The sequence below is a fragment of the Lygodium microphyllum genome, chromosome 30 (assembly GCF_053477565.2).
Source record: "Lygodium microphyllum isolate KBCC chromosome 30, Lygodium_microphyllum_v1.1.10, whole genome shotgun sequence".
In the NCBI taxonomy this organism is placed as follows: Eukaryota; Viridiplantae; Streptophyta; class Polypodiopsida; order Schizaeales; family Lygodiaceae; genus Lygodium; species Lygodium microphyllum.
The window spans coordinates 117,871,384-117,891,265 of NC_141164.1; the positions used below are offsets into that span (position 1 = coordinate 117,871,384).

At 43.1% G+C, this 19,882-nt stretch overlaps 1 protein-coding gene across 3 annotated transcripts in view; it reads left to right on the forward strand.

Moving 5' to 3' along the window:
• BSH (transcription regulatory protein SNF5, putative (BSH)) overlaps positions 1–19,882 on the forward strand; it is a 65,325-nt gene that overhangs the window by 35,959 nt on the left and 9,484 nt on the right. For all 3 annotated transcript variants that reach the window (XR_015689653.1, XR_015689652.1, XM_087672333.1), the window contains exon 6: positions 17,265–17,348. Coding sequence is in view for 1 of the 3 variants with exons in the window: in XM_087672333.1 (XP_087528459.1) it covers positions 17,265–17,348 (84 nt within the window). In the remaining 2 variants the exon portion in view is untranslated. The remainder of the gene's footprint in view (positions 1–17,264; positions 17,349–19,882) is intronic.

Genomic DNA, 19,882 nt, shown 5'->3' on the forward strand with positions numbered 1-19,882 from the left:
ATAGGCCTGTTTTACCCCTTCTGATTAGGTGACCTGCTGCTTGGTATTTTCCAGCTTGTCTGTGGTCCCTTACAGCCTGCGTTTTTAGCCCAAGACCCAGGCCTGGGTCTTCAGCCTGCAACAGCTGTTTCACCTGTCCACATCAGTCTGTTGCATTTAATGCTCAATTCAAACTGCATTTTGCTGTTCTTCTCCTGACTGCTGGCTGGGTGACTATCTGTTCATGTTATTTTTACTATTTTTGGCATTTTTTGGCTGTGTTTTCCACTTCCTACAGCAATCATTCTTCTTTTCTAATCTAGTATTGGTTATCACTGTGTGTGAACTCTCATTTTGTACAGTCTTTGCTGTTTGGTTAGTTGTACTCTCTCTCTCTCTCTCTCTCTCTCTCCATCCCCTCACTCCTCTATCTTTTCTCTTTATCCTCTCCATATGGCTTCTCCATGCACTTCTATTGACGATAAGTTACATGGACTTGACTATCTAACCTAGAGTCATGAAACCCGGGTTTGTGCAAAAGGGTTTATGGTACATTGTTTGTGGAGCTATTCCATGTCCTCAGCTTCCTTTTTTACTTTCAAAAGATTTTGATGAGGACAACCATGAGGGCGTTGTGCTTACATGGGATACGGATGATGCACGTGCCTATTTTACTCTTTTTTGATGTATCTCTAAGGAGTTTTACCGAGGGTTACCTCCTATAGGACATCTTCAAAAGTATGGTTGAAGCTTCAAATGTTGTATGAGGCACCTTCCACCTTGCGTGCAATGACACTTTATGGATAGCTCCAACAGATGAAGTTAGCCTAAGGACACCATTCAGTCATTTTTGCTCCATGTTACACAAGTACAAGACCAACTTCGACACATGTAGTCTGCCCTTCCAAAGGCACATCTCATGGAAATGGTACTCTATAAGCTTCCCCTGGAGTTTGATGAAATGGTGAATACTTTGAGGGCGCAAACATCATCTATACCAGTGAGCTTCACACACATGTCCTTGATGTTGCTTGAGCATGAGGCATCTTTGCATTTACAAGGGAGGCTTCCATCTCATGATGGAGGTTTTGGTGAGGCTCTTATAGCTTTAGAGAAGGGGGACAAGAAGAAGTCAAAGGCCTAGTGTTATCACTTTGGTAAGAAGAGCCACTTGTGGAAGGATTGCAAGCAGTTAGCAATCTCACAGAAGAAGCAGGAGAAGAAGAAGAAGAAGTGGGATATAAACTCCTTCGACGAGTCATCCTCTTCCTCTTAGACTTTGACTTTGCTCCTCTATGCAAGGAGAAGTCCAAGGCGCAAAAGGGATTTGCTTCTTTAGTCGAAGGAAGGGTTTGGTGGCCCTTTCCTTTGCTACTTTCTAGTCTAGGTGATGCGGTCAATCTTCGTGACTCTCTAGTGCCAGAGAGGGAGCGTGAGAGGGCTGTGAGATGGAGCGAGCGAGCCTCATCTATATAGGTATATCGGTGCATAGGTTCTAGAGAGGGATGTGCTTGACGCATCGACATAAGTGTAGCAATTTCAAACCCTGGAGTTGGGATTGACATCCAGGTTCATGATGGGCTGGTATTTAATAGAAAGCGGGATTGCTCCTAGTTTGGTGTTCACATAAGGGGACACTTTGGCGGTTTCTTGGCCAAAGGCCGGGAATTCATGGTCACATATGTTTGCATGCTTTTCTGACAAGATGGTCTTGTTTGCTACTGTGAGACATTGATGATGGACATAGAGACATGCTATGGTTATTTTCTATTTTCAGGAGCTAGTAGGATTGACATCGACATGAGGTTCTCTCTGAGGCACCTCGGTGGTAGCTTGATCATCCACTGCTTGGGTATCCATGATTCTATTTTAGTGGTTCTAAGTTGTATGGACTTTGATGAGTCCTTCTCCTTGTATCATTGTATCAGATCACCCATGATCTGAGAGAGGGTGTTAGCAGTATTGCCAGCTCATGTGTGAGTCTGTGCATGCCATTTAGGGCTAGACACATTGTACTTACTTTAGGCATTTCCCTTGTGGTCATTGTATGCTAGTTTTGGCATTCATGTTTGCCAGTCGGCCAGCATTAGTGCAAGCCGATCAAGATTTATTTGCGACCTATTTTATGCCTATATATTGGGGCTCCTCCTAGGTTATCATTAAGTACCATGTGGACTTCTTGTTTGAGAGAGGAGTTGGTGCCAATGCTCACACAGCTAGTGACTCACTGTTGTATGCGACTGTCTCATGTTTGATATATGGATTTCATTTCCTGAGCATTCTTTTGAGTTTTCTTCTTTACAATGTTTTCCCTTTCTTTCTCTTCTATCTTGTGTTCAACAGTTTAGTTCAATACTTGTTTATGCTTCCATTGCTGGATCCATTTTTGATAGAGGAGTGGGGTAGAGAGTATGAGTTGGAGAGTGTGTTGTACTTTGGTGGATCACAAAACTCAACAAGGCAGCTTCCGTGAGGGTCTGGTAGCTACAAATGCATCAGTGGATGTTGGATTAGTGAGACAGACAAGCAATTGGATGTTGGAAAGCAATGATGATACTGTTGTGCTAAGAAATGCACTTAGTCACTTAAACAGTCCCAAAACATGCTTATTTTTAGGCTTATTTTGGTCAAAACCCTAAAATGGGGAGCGGATCGAGAGAGTTAAGTGAGAGAGGATCTAAAACCTTAATTTTCTATAAATTGGCAGCCAGCCCTCCACTCTTCCTTTAATCTCGTTTTTGTAGATTTCAGGTGTTTCAGCTTGCTGCCCACATCCTGTTTGTGGAGGACATCTCAGCCGAAGCTGTCCATTGCTGTCTTCATCAGTTGGCGCTTGATTTCCAGTCCTCTTTACGCAGTTTGGAGCTGATTTCAGTTAGATGATTGCTGTTCCTATGCAAACCTGTTGCTGTACAGCCTGCCACGTTATCACAGTCGTGCTGCCTACGTTTTCAGTCTTTCTCTCTCTTGCAGGCTGTCCTGCCTAGGTTTTCAGTTTCTCTCTCTTGCAGGCCATGTTGCTTGTGTTTTTAGTCTTTCTCTCACCTGCTGCCTACGTTTTTAGTCTTTCTCTCTCCTGTAGGCTGTCCTGCCTGCGTTTTTAGTCTTTCTTTCATCTGTTGCCTACATTTTTAGTCTTTCTCTCTTCTCACTGCTGTTTTCATCAGATTGAGCTTCTCACTACTGCGTTTGCTGATGTTTGACATTCGGAGGCTGTCTTGTTGTGATTTGGGATTCGTTCGGAGTACAACACACTCTTCAGCTCATTACCCTTGCCTTGATACTTGAGGTACAGGAGTTCAAGGTTCAATATTCATTCATTGCATAGTGTGTTTGCTGTATGAGCATCGTATTATTCAGTAGTTATATCACTTCATTTATTCACTGTGTTCATTGTCTTTGAGTTACCCTAACCCTAACTGTGTTCTTTTATCAGTCTATGCTTTGTCGTACGGCTTCTGTTTATGTTTCTGTGTTAGGGTATTTCTTAACATGGTATCAGAGCTTGGTATTCCTTGAGAAACCTAGGCCTTTGATCTGAAAGCTCCACACAAGAAGCAAGAACAACAGTAGGTTCAAATGACTTCGAATACAACAACACCGATTCAGTCTCCAAGTCCAACTATGCCAAGAACCGAGCAAGAGTGGGCTGATCAGCTTGCTCCACAAAGTTTTGACATGGTGGATGACACTTCTGATTACGTGGAAGAACAGCTAGGCAAGTTGACCTCTGAAGAATATAAACTAATCATAGCTTATAGACGAAAGAAAACTGAGGAGCTCGATCGAAGGATTGCTCTTCAAGAAAATCTCCTAAATGAAGGTATGCATGAATTTCTCTCTTCAGATTTTGCGCGTAAGTCTGATGATGTTGCAGGGCCGTCGAGATCTCCATCAGGGATGGGCCCCCTTGTTGGAAAACAAGACCTGAAGTATGTTTATTTATTTCATCCACTTCCATCCACTCCGATGCAAGGTACGCTAGATTCATCTTTTGTGCCTTTTTCTTTTACTTCTTCTGCTTTGCAATATTCTGGTAAGGATCACGTGGAAGAAAGAGTACAGTCTATTGACTACGGAAAAGGTCCTCTCGAGGACCAATTCTTATATGTTAACACATGTTGTGGAGATTATAAGAAAAAACCAGGTACCTTTTCTTCTAACCTTCCTTCTTTTCAGTCTACTTGACAAAATCAGAATAAAGTTGGTGTTTCTTTTTCTTCATTGCATGGTACATCATCATCTTCACATTTTCATTTTCAATCATTAGATGATAAAAATGAACAAAATGCATCTGTACCTCATACACCTCATTTTTAAAACCCAACCATCCCACAACATTCATCCGCTACTTCTCCACTTTCATTCATATCATTCACTTTTCCATTTCAGACACCTTATGTCGCACCGCACATCACACCGAGGGGTTATGGAAACATAGATATATCCTTTAGGATCTCATCCTTACCTCTGCCGGGTGATGTTCCACCTTTTTCACACACACTTTCGGGATCAGTGCAGCTTGGGTATCCCCCTCCCGTCTCTTCGGAGTGTGGATCAGTTGACTCCAAAGTTTGCCTACATGGCTTTTCCTAGTGGACCTTTTGGTCATACTGTTGTGCCCCAGCATCACTTTAGATAGGGCTTCCGTGTCTCAGTGCCTTCACATACACCGGCACCTTATGGAAACATTCATGTTCCAGTGTCTCTGTCTCAATCGGCACTCATTAGACACTCACAACCTACTTCTGCCTACCCATCTTTTCCCCCTCCTCCTTCTTCTTATCAGACACATCCACCTCCACCATCTTACCCTTCACAATCTTATCCCTCACATCCATCTTACTCTATCTACTCGACACCTCATGGTTCTATTGACAAGACTCGTTTTAACGGGTCAAACTTTACTACTTGGTCGAACTTGATGAGACATGTCCTTGACTCCCAAAACCTATTGGATCTTGTGCAGGGTTTGGAACCCCAACCCGATCCCACACTTATTCCATACGAGGTTGTCCGCTCATGGAAGGCTAGGAATGCCTCCGCTATTGTCGAGTTGATGTAGGGCTTAATGCCTGAGTTTCATTCTCAGCTTTAGCATTTTGACTTAGCGTCAGAGCGATGGGCACACTTGATTGACCGCGATTCAGCTCGGGATAGGACCCATCGTATTAATCTTGACCATAAGTTTCAGCTTTTCAAAATCACTAACCGGGATGACTTGAAAGTCAAGTTGACTGAGTTTCAACATCTCCTCACTGAATTCTCCACTATGGGGACTCCTAAGTCCTCTGACGATCAGGTCACATTGTTCCTAAACAAACTCCCTAGGAAATACTTCAATTTTGTGGAAGGCATAATTTCAAAACATATCATGCCTACATTCTATGAATTTGAGTGTCAACTGTTGTGTTACGCACGGTTGTTTGATCAGTTTCATATGAATTTCTCTTCAGAGGGGGCTCTTGTTACTCATTCTTAGAAAGGGCAATAAGGGAAGGGAAAACAAAACCAAACCTTCACTCAAAATCAAAATCAAAAGCAAAATCAATCTGGGGAATCACAAGGAACATCCCAATCTCTTAAACCTAGGTGATAGAATGTACCTAAAAAGAATAGATATTGTCAACATTGTCAAAAGGCTGGTCATTTTGACGACGAGTATCGATCAAAAGCAAGAGGCACAGCACCAAAACCAAAGTCTCAGACCCCCGCTTCTCAGTCAAGCAACCCCTTGCAGGGGAGGCAGGGTGATGGTAAGGGACAGTTTAAAGGTCAGACTCACACTGTCACCGGACAGCCATCTCAGTTGACAACGTTATCAACTCCAGACGCTTGTTTGAGTGGTCCGCAGAGGCCCACATTGTCTCCATAGAGACATCAGATGCGAGTCTCGTCCATATCTGTGAGTTGCCTCCCGACGAGGTTACCGCAGAGGCCCACTCGACACAGCCAAGCACTTCAGCTCCTGTTTGGATTGTGGACAGTGGAGCTACACGTCACATGACTTCTATTGAGGACATCTTTCGTACCTGAGCCCTTGCAGTCGGGCGGATCCACGTAGGAAACAACTCCTCGGTCAAGATTCAGGCACAAGGTTGCGCCAGTTTTGCCACTGATAAGGGTCCGGATCTGGCTACGCTGGGACAACGTATATCATGTCCCTCAGCTTGGGGTGAACTTGTTATTTGTTCAGTAGCTTTGTCGGTTGGGGTGAGCGTTTTTCTTTACAGCGACCACAGTCGAGATGCTTGACTCTCTGACCGAGCCGACACTTTCTGATGGTCTATGCCACATGTCACACTTTTCGACCGAGCCGACAGCCGAGGGCTCTGTGTTCAATAGCTTCTAGGCCTTAGCCATCTCTCGGGAGCCTACGAACAATGAGTGTCTTTGGCATTTTTTCTTAGGGCATCTTGGTTATGACTCACTTTATGAGTTGTTACGCCGTGAGTTGGTTGAGGGCCTTCCACGCCTGAAGCTCGCTCGAGATGTCTGTAAAGCTTGTCAGCTCGGGAAGCAGCACCGTACCCATTTCCTTAGCAGTCCTCTCATAGAGTTGAGGCGCCTCTTAGATTGATTCATGTTGATCTTTGTGGGCCGACATCCATTGCTGCCTTGAATGGCGCACTGTACTTCTTTTTGATAGTGGATGATCATTCTAGATACTTGTGGGTGTACTTCCTTAAGCATAAATCCGATACTTTCACATACTTTTCTGCTTGGGTACTGCTAGTTCATAATCAGACTGGTCGTCGTGTCGATTGCATGAGGAGTGATAGTGGTGGTGAGTTAATCTCCCATGAGTTCTCCGAGTTTCTACAGTAGCATGGCATTTCTCGGCAACTCACCTCTACCAACTTCCCTTCTCAGAATGGAGTTGTAGAGCGTAGGAACCGGACAGTCATGGAAATGGCACGCTCTATGCTGTTCTCAGCAAAGCTTCTTGAGCGCCTTTGGATCGAGATTGTTAACACTTCGGTATACATCCTTAACTAGTGCCCGACTGCGGCTCTTCCTCAGAAGACCCCATATGAGACATTCTTTGGCTCTCGGCCTGTTATTTCCCACTTCAGAGTCTTTGGGTGTCGTGCGTATACACACGCGCCTGACGACGAGATAGGAAAGTTCACTCTCCGAACTGATCTTATTTTTATGGGATATTTCTCTGAGGTGAAAGACTATCGTTTGTTTGATTCTCGGACAAACAAGGTGATCGTTAGGCGGGATGTTGTCTTTGACGAGAGGGATATTGTGCAATCTTCTACATTGGATTCCGATTCGATTCCTTCTTCCACACCATCGGAGATCGTGCCTACTGAGCCTGGCCGCTCTTGATCTTTCTGCAAATTCTTTAGTTTCTAGGCTCCCTTTGCGAGACCCGTTACTTCGCTGGTACTAGCAGACCTTGCGGGATTCGGGGATCCTACCACTAGATTTCACTACGGAGGAACCTAGAATATCTGCCAAACTTGCTCCTCAGGCATCATTTGCGTCGCTGTTTACTGTTGATTCAATACCGCATTTTAAGCCAGATACATGGCAGGAGGCTCTTCAGCACCCTCAATGGCGAGTGGCCATGGAGAAGGAGCTTGAGAGTATTGAACAAAATGCGACTTGGACATTGGAAGATCGTTCGAGCCACAAGAAAGTCATCGGGACAAAGCGGATTTTTAGGACTAAGCTAAAAGCTGATGGGACTTTAGACAAGTACAAGGCTCGCCTTGTAGTGCAAGGGTTTCGACAAAAGTATAACATTGATTATGAAGAGACCTTTGCCCCTACTGCATGGCTGACTTCCTTTCTGTTGCTACTCGTGCTAGCCGCTCACTACGGTTGGCCGATACATTAGATGGATGTCAAGAGTGCCTTCCTAAATGGTTTTCTCGAGGAGGAGGTCTATGTGGAGCAGCCACTGGGCTTTCCTTCTGGCAACCCGAGGAATAAGGTATTCCGCTTGAATAAAGCTCTTTATGGGCTAAAGCAAGCGCCGCGGTCTTGGTTCCATAGGATGGATGAGTTCTTACAGACTCATGGATACCATTCTACCCCTTATGACCCGAACTTATATGTTCGATCTACTGCAGAGGGGGTTAGCTATATCCTGCTATACGTTGATGACTTACTCATCGCAGGTTCAGATTCTGCTGCCATAGTAGAAATTAAGGCGAAGCTTTAAGCTACATTTGAAATGACAGACCTTGGTTTGTTGTCCTATTTTTTGGGACGGAGGTAGTTGGTTCTAGGGGCTGCATTTTTGTATCACAACAGAAGTATGCACTTCAGATCGTGGACCAATACACTACGGATCAGACACGGCCAGTGGCCACGTCTCTTGATCCTATTGTCTACTTGTCGAAGAATACCCTAGGACAACTCTTCGATGACCATACTTATTGCTTTGTTGTAGGAAAACTTTTTTGGTTAATTCACACTAGGCCAGATTTAGCTTACTCAGTTAGCATACTCAGTCAATATTTCACGGCATCTAGGATGTCACATTGGACTGCATGTCTTCGTGTGTTGTGTTATTTGCGGTGTACTTTTTCTTATGGCCTGACATATGGTTTTGATTTATGTTTGTAGGGGTACACTGATTTTGATTGGGCAGGAGATCCTGACATCCGGCGTTTCCATGGCGACTACCTCTTTACTTGGGCACAACTCCTATTTCTTGGTCCAGCCGTAAGCAGGAGACGGTGGTGGCTTCCACGACCGAGATTGAGTACTGGGCTCTCTTTGATGGCACCACCGAGGCCATCTATCTGAGGAGTCTACTGTCGGCACTTCATTTATCATGTGACTCTCTCACAGTTGTCTACTGTGACAACCAGAGTGCCATTGCCCTTGTAGGCAATGCGATCATCACACCTCGGACACGGCATGTGGGAGTCTACTTTCACTTTTTCAGAGAGCAGGTTGAGCTAGGCACTATTCGCCTAGAGTTTGTGCCTTCATTAGATAATTTTGTAGACATTTTAACCAAAGTGGTCAACCGGCCGGTTCTTCAGTACTTGCTACCCAGGATCGGCTCGGGTACACCCTCCCCTACTTCTTCAGCTTGACGGGGAGAGGGTGCTTCCCTCTTGCTTTCCCTTCCAGTTTGAGAGGGGACGGCTTCTACTCTTGATAGTGACAGTGATGATGCTTACATTTTTTAGACATTACATTCATTTATTCTTTTGTATTGTATTATGGATATTAATAACTTCATCCGTACTGTCAGGATGACCTGATTGTAAAAAGACACTTGGACAATTGAAGAATTCCCCTGTGAGGGCACTGTCGAAGTGGCACCGTTGCATAGCATATTGCATGAGCATGTCATCTTGCATCTCCCTTTGCATTACCCCATGCATTAGCATTCTGTTCATATAAACATGCATCTGTGTGGATTTATCCCTCTTCGGTCTTTTGGAGTGGTTGACTCTAGGATTCATCATATTCGTGGCATAATACATGGCAGTTCTCCTAAAAGGCAGTTTCCCTACCCTTGCTTGTCTTGCTAAGCCCACCATAATATTTTTTGCCTCTATATATATTCACCACATGATTGGCACACACACACACATTTATAATCCTTAGGCACTTATCCTAGTTAGTGTGAGGGATTGGCTTGCTAGTTTTGTGAATGACTTGGGTTTAAAACTCTCTTTATCCTTTTCTGTCACTTAATCGGTCACTTTCCCTATATTCCTTATGTATTTTCAAACACTTTTCCAAAAAAAAAGAAAAGAAAAAACTAAAACACAACACACACGGTCCATTGTTGTATCCATCCACCTTTGTAGGACTTGGTAGGCCCTTGGGCAACCGACGTACACCCTTGGTCTGATGCTCTCGCCTCTCTGGGGTGATTACTTGGGCTCCCTTGGTAAGATAACCATGGCCTCTGTAGTCTTGGTAGGCCACTGGGCAGCTGTCGCGCACCCTTTGTCCGATGCCCTGGCTACTTTGGGATGGGACGCCTTGGGGTAACTCAAAATTTAGGTTGGCCTACTTTTCTAGCCCTATTTTGGGTCTGAGAGGGGGTATTGTGCTAAGAAATGCACTTAGTCATTTAAACAGTCCCAAAACATGCTTATTTTAGGCTCATTTTAAGCCAAAATCCTAAAATGGGGAGCGGATCGAGAGAGTTAAGTGGGAGAGGATTTAGAATCCTAATTTTCTATAAATTGGCAGCCAGCTCTCCACTCTTCCTTTAATCTCGTTTTTGTTGCTGCGATTCGGGATCCGTTCAGAGTACGACACACTCTTCAGCTCATTACCCCTGCCTTGATCCTTGAAATACAGGAGTTCGAGGTTCAGCATTCATTCTCTGCATAGTGTGTTTGCTGCATGAGTATCGTATTATTTAGTAGTTATATCACTTCATTTATTCACTGTGTTCATCGTCTCTGAGTTACCCTAACCCTAACTATGTTCTTTTATCGGTCTGTGCTTTGTCGTACGGTTTCTGTTTATGTTTCTGTGTTAGGGTATTTCTTAATAGACACGGCAGCATCACAGACCTTGCAAACAACAAAACACAAGGTTGTGTGTCATGAGGACATGTATTTTTGAAACCTCACTTAACATGTGGATTAATTCTTAATCACATGATTAAGTAAATGTTGCACATGTGAGGCGCAATTGGGGTTAAAAAGCAAAAGTTGTAATATCGAGAAGCGTGCCAGAATTTGGAAGCTCCAAGACTTGGATTCAACATGGTTGAAGCTATTTTTAGCCTATTCAAGTGGAGGTAGCCTATTCAAGTGGAGGGACTAGTAAATAATTGAATTTGGGGCATTTTCCATCTCCATCAAAGCGGGTGAAGGCCAATTGATTATCCGAATTAAGAGGCAAATCAAATTAAAGACTTGGTGGTGATTTTGAACAGTAAGGGGAGTTGGAACACCGAAAGGGATTGGGAGAATCCCATTGTAAATAAACTTATTCTTCGATAAAGCTAAAGAAATACTGAAAGGGACGCCAATTTTGGGGCCAATTGGGTGTGCATTGTCCAACATCAGTAGGTAAATTTGTATTTTCAGATTTGCATTAATTGTTTGTTGCTGTAATTAAGTCGTAATGAGGGATTTACCACCCATCCATGGAAGGAAGACTGGTTACATTGTGTGGCTGATGTAGTAGGTAATTTAGACTTCTATCGTGAGAAAATGGAAGACATTAGCTGATGCTCTGTCTAGACAGCCATGAAAGCTGCCTCCATTGATGGAACATGCCGAATATGATATTGCTTGGTTGAAACAACCCTTAAACTGCTGTCACCTCCCCCGCTCTCTGATCTTCCTATACAGGCTTTCGAGCCTACTGCGACACAGATACTCCCGCCTCCCATTAGAATCATCTAAACAACTCGCATCGCAAGGGGACATTGAATGCTGGTACGCCCGTACTCAGGCCTGGCTGCATTTGCATGGCTACACATGGACCACCTCCCACCCGTGCAATATAGTCTGGACTGCCCACATCTGAAGATTAGCCGGGAGGAGTTGAACCGCGTCATCAAGGCGAATATTATTCAGCTACACACAACCAAGACATGGATGTTACCGATCGAGGATCTGGGGAAGAAGATGGCCTTTTACCGAAAGCACCTCCTACGCCTCACACCTGACAGTTTCATTATACGCCGGAGATACATGGATGTACACCTGTCCCATGGGGTCCGAAGTGCCATCGAGCAACTCCGTACGTCGTCACACCAGCTACGAATCGAGACAGGAGATACGGAGCGGCCTCTCTCCCACTAGAGGATAGGATCTACCAACTTTGCCAGTTGGAGCCAGAGACAGAAGAACATTACATATCTAGATGCCCGGTGTACTACGAGATCAGAGGTTGCTTCCATTGTCTCTTCAAGGAGGAATTCGGACCACTCTCCCAAATACCAGACTTCCTCGACCAGAAATGCCTCGGGCTCTTTCTCTTGGAGCTGTGCCGACATAGGGACGAGACCTTCTATGGATCTGGGATGCACCCTCCAAGAGTTCTACAGACCCACGGGCACCCCCTTTACAACGAGGACTGCAGCCAACCGACCAACGGCCCCACCCCGAGGAGTCACCTTGGATAGAGCTACAGAGAGAGGTAGAGCTCGTTGCCCAAACCCAGCAGGCCTATGCCCCCACAGGAGACATCACCTACAGATACAACGGATACTACAGCGCCATCGGGAAACCATATCCCGTCGCTTTAGCCTCTCCATGCTAGACAGGCCCATGCGGGACATCTTAAGATGACCACGCTTCATGAGCAGTTCCACACTGCACTTGAAGTGCATCTAGATTGTATCGAGTCTGTATACCATTTTGTACCTACTCATCTAGTTCACCATAACACCAGATAGTAGCTTTACTGGGACTTGGAAAACTTTCCAGACATTTTGTATGTAACCTTTTGGTCTCATAGGCCAACTTGGCCTTTTGTAGATGTTAATATAACCTTCTTTCTTTCTTTCTCTCAGCTTGCACAAGGTTGGAGTGACCCCCTTTTCTTTTTCCCCCCCAAGTGTTAAACTCCATCCAACAGAAGTTGCTCTATTGGATCACGACTCGCCTCTCTCTTGTTGGTAGAGCTCTAGTGCTCAAGAGGTCCTAATGGTGATGGCCTGGTATGTAGCCTCTTGTTGGCTAGATGTGGAAATTCCTCCTCCAAGAGGGTAACCAAGAATGCTGACCCCACCTAGGAGGGATTGGAGGCTGTCTTTGAGGTGGTTCTTTACCACATCACCAACCACACTACCTAGACACCTTCTTATGAGTTTGCGGAGTCTGCGAAGGTCCTAGAGCAAAGAGCCTAAGTTTTCCAAGAGGAGATTGACAAACAGCTAGCTAGTCATTTGGAATCCATAATTTTGAGATCGTAATAGGATGTAGCTTAGGGAGCCACACATATCTAATGGGTTGGCCCCACTTGTTCCCTTGGAGGAGGATTAGAGTCATAGGTCTCCAAAGGAAGTTGTGGCGATTGGATCCACACACTAGCATGATCAAACATCCAAGAGTGGGGACTTTGGATCTAGAAGGGCAAGCCCTTGGATGAGGTGGATTGGGATCTAGGAGAGTGGTTCTAGTTGCATTCATAATGGGAATCATACTTGTATAGTTGATTGAACCAAACATGGCAAATAAATAATTTAATACATGTATGAAAAAGGACAAACATACTTGATCATTGTGAGGTTGAAAAATTGGGGTCTCAGATGTAAGACAATATGTTGCTTTTGCAAAAGCATGTCTCATGGAAGGGCAATGAAGTTTGAAAGCTAAAACTTGAAGTTTAAGATTTTTTAACTCTTTAGAAAATGCGTATATCATAGTTTTTTAAATAAATAAGGTAAGGGTCATATATGATTCAGTCTTAGGGGTTTGAATCATACTCCAAAGCATACTCTTGTGCGTCTTGCATATGGAAATAAGTGGAAAAAACTATGGTCTTATCGATAGTCGCTTGGAAGTCAATGAGCTTCTTTGCTTACATGGCTTCAACTATGGTTGCATTGCTAGTCACCTAGAATCCGATGAGCTTCTTCGCTTACTCAACTTCTTTAGGATGATCATGATTGTAAAAGGGTGCTTGGGCAAGTGAGCAATCCCTGTGTGAGGGCACTCTCCAAGTGTCACCATTGTATAGCATTTTGCATGAGTAGGATCTCTTGCATTGCCCTTGCATTATCCCATACCATTTTGTTTTTGCAAACATGCATTTGTGCACATTTATTCTTTTTAGCCAAGGAGTAGTCGACTTTGGATTCACCATATTCATGGCAGCTTATATGATAGTCTCCTCGGGTAGTTTCTCTTATCAGCTTTTACATATATCCCCTATATTTTTCCTCTTCACTGACAATCATGCGTGGTTGGGATAGCTCCTCTATTTTTATGTTGTGTTGGATGTGATCACCCCTTCTCATACTTCGTTGGGGCAAAGTTGCATAATAGGGTGCAAATCATTACTCGAAGGAAAAAAGGGAAGAAAAAGTGCAAAGTTGTCCCACCGCCTTTGTAGGTCTTGGCAGACCATTGGGTAGCCAACAAGCACCCTTTGTCCGATGCCTTGGCCTCTTTTGGGTGACCCTTTGGGTCCCTTGGTAAGATAACCATCTCTTTTTTAGTCTTAGTAGTTCAATTGGCAACCTTGAGAATGATATTAGCCTCTTGAAGGCTCAACTGAATGCAAAAAACACATTCTTAATAAAAGCATAAAGATAAGAAATTAAGTGTACCTTTAACTCGGAAAGTGAAGTGTGAAATAGATACAAGGATCTTTTGGTATCTCCTTAACTTTTATTTTTCCCTTTAAAATCAAGGACACCTTTTTCCTATTTGAAGGTAATATGTATCCAAATAATAGATCCACAACTCAACTCAAAAGTGGGCTGCTTAAGTGAAGTATGGGTAATTTTTCTCGTTAAATCAAGGACTCCTTTTTTCTATTTTGAAAGTAATACATATCCAAGAGATCCACAACTCTAAATCAAAAAGTGGCAGTTGACTCAAGAGAGTGAGCCATTCAACTCAAATAAAGTGTGGCCAAATCTTTTAGGGGCAAGCGTCACCTTGTCACCACACGATTGTAATAGCATATGCCCCAAAGGGAAATGCTAACAAGCCAATTGTACCAAGTATTACCACAAGTATTGAACCTCTAGAAGTGGGATCTACAATGAGTGCCAAGAGCTCGAATGTCTTGCTTGATTTGTGGCCAAAAGAAAAGTTGTGAAAGCTTCTCAAGAGTGAGATCTTCTCCATGATGTCCCTTAGTAGGTGTATTGTGCACCTCCTAGTGGCCTTTTAAGATCCTGCAGCAATAGGACAAGTTTGTCATAAAAATAAATCCAAACATTCTTCATCACATATTTAGAACAAAGACCCTATTGGTACTTCTACATCTTTGGACCAAAATCTGGATTGGTTTCGTAGAGCTCCTTTTAGGAGTGAAGAAATCTAACTCCACTAAAGTAACCAACTCCCAGGCACATATTGCATTTTGAAATTGAATGGAGACAAGCTTTCACCACCACGATTGTCAAGGAGTCATATTTTGCTATGACTAAACAAGAATATACTTGAGTTTTCTACTATCATGAGCCACATTATGGCCTCATTGTTGCAAAATTGCTCCAATACTTCGACTGTTGATATTACAAATTACCACAATAGGTTCATTGAGATCTGGCAACATCAAAACATGATTTGAAGTATAGATAGCTATCAACTCCAGAAGGCTCAATCCATCTCCCATGTCATGTCCATTGGAACTCGACCTTGTGGCATGTGTAAGAGACAATGTCACTTGTGCATAGTGCTCCATGAACTTGCTATAGAAGACTATCTATCCCAAGGACATGTGCATCATCACTCCATCATGTCGAATTTACACTTCATCCAAGAAAACAATAATAATGCCAAAGGAGAGGTTTCAATATCAAACCACGAGCCTAGAAAAGTAAAGTGGTGCATTGGATGGCCCTGAAGGAAGCACCACAAACTTGTGAAACAAATGATGAAAAGCGAAAGAGCAACTATGAAGGCAATGTGAGAACAACATTGATGATGATGAGGTTGACACAAAGAAAAGCCCCTACACATGTTATAGTATGTGATTCTAGTGAGGGCACTTGGAATGGTGAAGACTAAAGATGGGAGAAGATGTGGTTCAAGAAGTGAAGTTGCCCAGCTGGTAGGCTGGCCTAATATAGACGCATGACCAAAAGTGGCATGAATTGTGCCCAAGGCACAAATAGATGCACGGGTCCAAAATTACATTGACCCAAAGATGACCAACATGACAAGTTAGTGTTGGGCTCTTGGTTCAAATAACCGTGACCATCAACAACTCAAGGGTAACTAGACAAAATCTCAAGATTGTGTTCAACTTACATGTGAGTTCTAGTTGGTTTCCAAGAAGTGGTTTTTGTAGCTGGATTGAAAGCTGCGTGCACTGGCTTGAAGTGCTTGGTCATGAGAACTGTGCACTATCGAGGTTCATGTCAACATTCTACCTTTGCCTTTGAAGTTTGCTTTGCTCTATCAATACTTGTGCCTTCTCTAACAACACCCATGAGAAGTGTGCATATCAAGGTTTGTGTCAACATCCTACCTTTCCCTTTTAAGTTTGCTGGAGTGATAGTTTTGACTATCCCTTTGCTCGGTCAATACTTGTCCCTTCTCCAGCAAGACCCCACCTAATACTTGCCCCTTGCTAGAGCAATACCTAAACGTTGCCTTTCCTCCAACAACACTATCATTGCTGAAGCAATACCTCACCTCTTGTGCCAGCAACACCCTTATCTCTCACCACTTGCTTTGGATACTTTGTATTGAATCCCTCTCTTTAAAGAGAATGAAAAGGAAAATTGACTCACAAAAACCATGACTTCTATCTTGTTGTGCCCCACTACTTTCTCCAACAACAGTGGCAATACTGCATTTCCCACATGGCTTCATCAACTTCTCTCTCCTTGTCATTCTTCCCAGTTCTAGCTACTTCAGTTAACTTGGCTTTGATTGCACCTTCAATGCCTCCTAGTTTTACTATAGTAGCATCATCTTCAGCTGTAGTTCTTACAGATCCATCTCCAAATATCCCACCACCTTCACTCTGGCAATGGAGCTTGCTCAAATAACCCATCTTACTTCTCCTGCATTTCACTCCAAGACAACTTTGCTTCAGTGCTGCCCCTTCAACATGCCATCCTCATCTGCTTCTTCCCATTGGGCAACAGCTTCCTCCACCCCACCCTGGCACTCTTTTGACTATCCCAGCTTTAGTGATAGCACCACATCAAACTTCTGCTCCAGCAACCTCTTTTTGAGAAATGGCTAGAAACACTTGATTAAGGAAGAATAAGGTATGTATCTACTGTCTGCAAATCATTTTGGCTTCCTTGGGCTTCTCTATGTCTCACATGGCATCTTTTGATACATGAAAACTTATATCGGACAGATAATTCTTGAAGTATGTTTGAAAGGACAGATTCTTTTAACTATTTACTTTCTCTTAAGTTGCTTGCTAAAGCACTTGGTTACTTTTCTTTCCACTTATTATCCAAGTTGAGTTCAGCTTGTTACATTTTTCTACAAAGTACATGGTTTTAGAAAAACTGCGCCATTTTGATATGCATGCACGTTCAGCAACCAAGATAAAAAGAATAGAGACCATAGTCTCTCTTTTAATGTATTGAAAGGGCCTTATTATGGTGGCTGATCTAGATGTAGTCTTTGAGGGCTTTTGTTTACAGGCCAATTCATTCTTGTTTTGTTTGCTTGGCTTCTCAGGACGTTGGAAATTTTGACAGCAATCCAGAAGAGTTTGCGAGGTCTTTATGCAGGGATCTTGAACTTGAAGATCCTGAAGTTGGCGTAGGTTTCTTTCTTCTTCTGATTCGACCAACTGATTTTGAGCTAACTGGAACAATGTAATAATATTCTCAGTGTGTATAAGAAATTTATTTACCTTGTGCTTCTAACTTTGGATTGCAAAGAACATGCATTGCTTTTCAGTATCTGTAGCATGTACATGGTCAGGAAGACAAGGGGCTTTTATTTATTTTGACTTGTGCACTCTCAATTGATGAGCCAAACGTGTGGAATGGCAGTGTGTCTGCTCCTTTATAGTTAGTTTGGTACATATCATGGATTTTATGCACTTATTTAGCCTTTAGTTGGGTGCCATTTAGAGGCAGCTCAGTGGTTCTTTTGGCTCACTCAACTTGTCTAGGGGCTTGTCTTGAGGTTCCTATATATTCTCCACTCTACTCTTAGTTGTTATATCACATCAGCTTGCATCCTTGGAGAAAAGGAGACTCTTGGCATTGTAGCTGGTAATCATTGTGTTGATATTTTGGTAGTTCTTGTGAGAGTGCACAATAGAAGAGCATCATGAACACAGAGAGAAAAGAAAAGAAAGCAGGAAGAGAAGAATGATCTGCACTAAACAAAGATGAAAGTTGAATACAATGAGGACTGGTCAGCCCCTGCATGCAGCTCGAGGCGTTAGTGAGGCCACTGGACCAAGCTGAATAATGATGACATCCATTTGCAATTGAAGATAAAGAAATACCGCAAGGGGCACCACATTTGGGGCCAATAGGCTTTTTTGTCCATTGTCCAAGAATAAAGTGGTAAAGTGTGCATTTTAGTTTATGTGATTTATTTACTTACTGTAATTATTGTTAAATCAGGTTATTACCACCTTCTAAGAGGAGGAAGGCTGGTTACATGGTTCCATTGTCGGGATACCATCAAATCCCTTGACTTGGTGGGCACAAGGCACCTGATTGAAGGACAGAAGTGTTGCTCTAAGAGCTGAAATTGTGTTTAGTTGAACATTTACAAGGAGCATGTCTTCTTATAGTGAGATGTAGTCAAGCAATGATGAGGTATCTCATTTGGAAAATGCACATAACAAAGGAGAAAATGCTATGCCTAATCTTGGAACATGCTTACAATATGGGCAACAAGGAGAAAATGTGGTTGATGACCAAGAAGCGAGCCCTTCTAGGCCACAAGATGTAAATGACCAACAAGGAGATGGAGAATATGATAATTAGTTCAAGGCTTGATTGAAGGCAGCAGTTGACATCTTTGTTCAATTGGCCAAAGCCCATAGTTTGAGAGATTTTTGAATTCTTCCAAAAAGGACAGCAAGGATAAGAAGAAGATGTCAACTTCAAGGGTCTTTGGGCAGCAAGAAGCTTCCGAAGGACAGCCACTGTAGCCTAAAGATGCACCAAAGGTTGGGGATGAGCAAAAGCACATGGTACTAGTGGGGTTGGATATCCATATGCAAGACCATCTCAGTAGCGTTAGTCCGATGAGTTTTGGACAGCCAGACATGCATGCAATGATGGGGCAGCCAGGGTATTTTGCTGGTGGCACCATTTTTCATGCTATGGTGGATCAAGGGACAACTTTCGAGGATGTATGGCACAACTTCTTATAGTATGCAGCAACCAATGCATGGTGTGCAATGCCCAATGTATCCAGGTATAACTGATAATATGTATAACTCCATGTATGGTAGCATTAGCATGATGCCTGGGGTACAAAGTGGCATATATAGTAATGCAATTGCACCCCCTAGTGCTTATGGGGCTCAAGGATTGAGTGTTGGCCATGGAAATGTTTCTTTTGGTGTTGGTCATGATGCGAATACAACAAATGCACCCTTTTTGCAGCAACCAATGTATGACAACTCGCCTTCCAAAGGGGTAGCAAAAGACTATGATAAGAGTGGAAAAGGAGCGATGTTTGAGTCCTTTATCTGTGCACAAGATAGGCTGAAAGCTTAGACATTTATTTAGCTATTTAATGCAACCTATTTGGGAGGAAACTTCACTGAATCCTTAAAGATTCGGAAGGCAACCACTTTTTTGAAGCCGAATGTATTGCAATGGTGATTCATACTCTTAATGCAAGGTAGAGCACTGTCAACACGGGTATAATTTAAGCAAATGTTTGCATTGAATTGTTTGACTAGTACATTTGAGATGAACATTATGACATCTTGAAACAAGCTTGATGCAATGCAATGCAAGAATTTGGAACAATATAAGAAGTTTTGGGATGCTGTGCTGCCAATTATTTCTTATCATTTGGTTCCTCTTCATGAGCAAGTGGAAAAGTATGTACATGGGCTGCCAAAAGACATTAGGGATTTTTGCATAAAATCCAGTGTCTAGCATGTCTAAGGTCATAGAAACTGTTGCTACAGTTGATGCATTGTTGCGGGGGAAAGATTTGGTTTCATTCAGGCTTCAAATACGGTGGAGAGAAGTTGAATAAGAAGTTATCAAAGGTTGAGAAATGGGGCAGATTTGAAAAACAGGTTGAAATGAGGTCAAAACAGCAAGGACAGGGTTGGAAATCAGTTGCACAACGTAGGGTATTAAGGG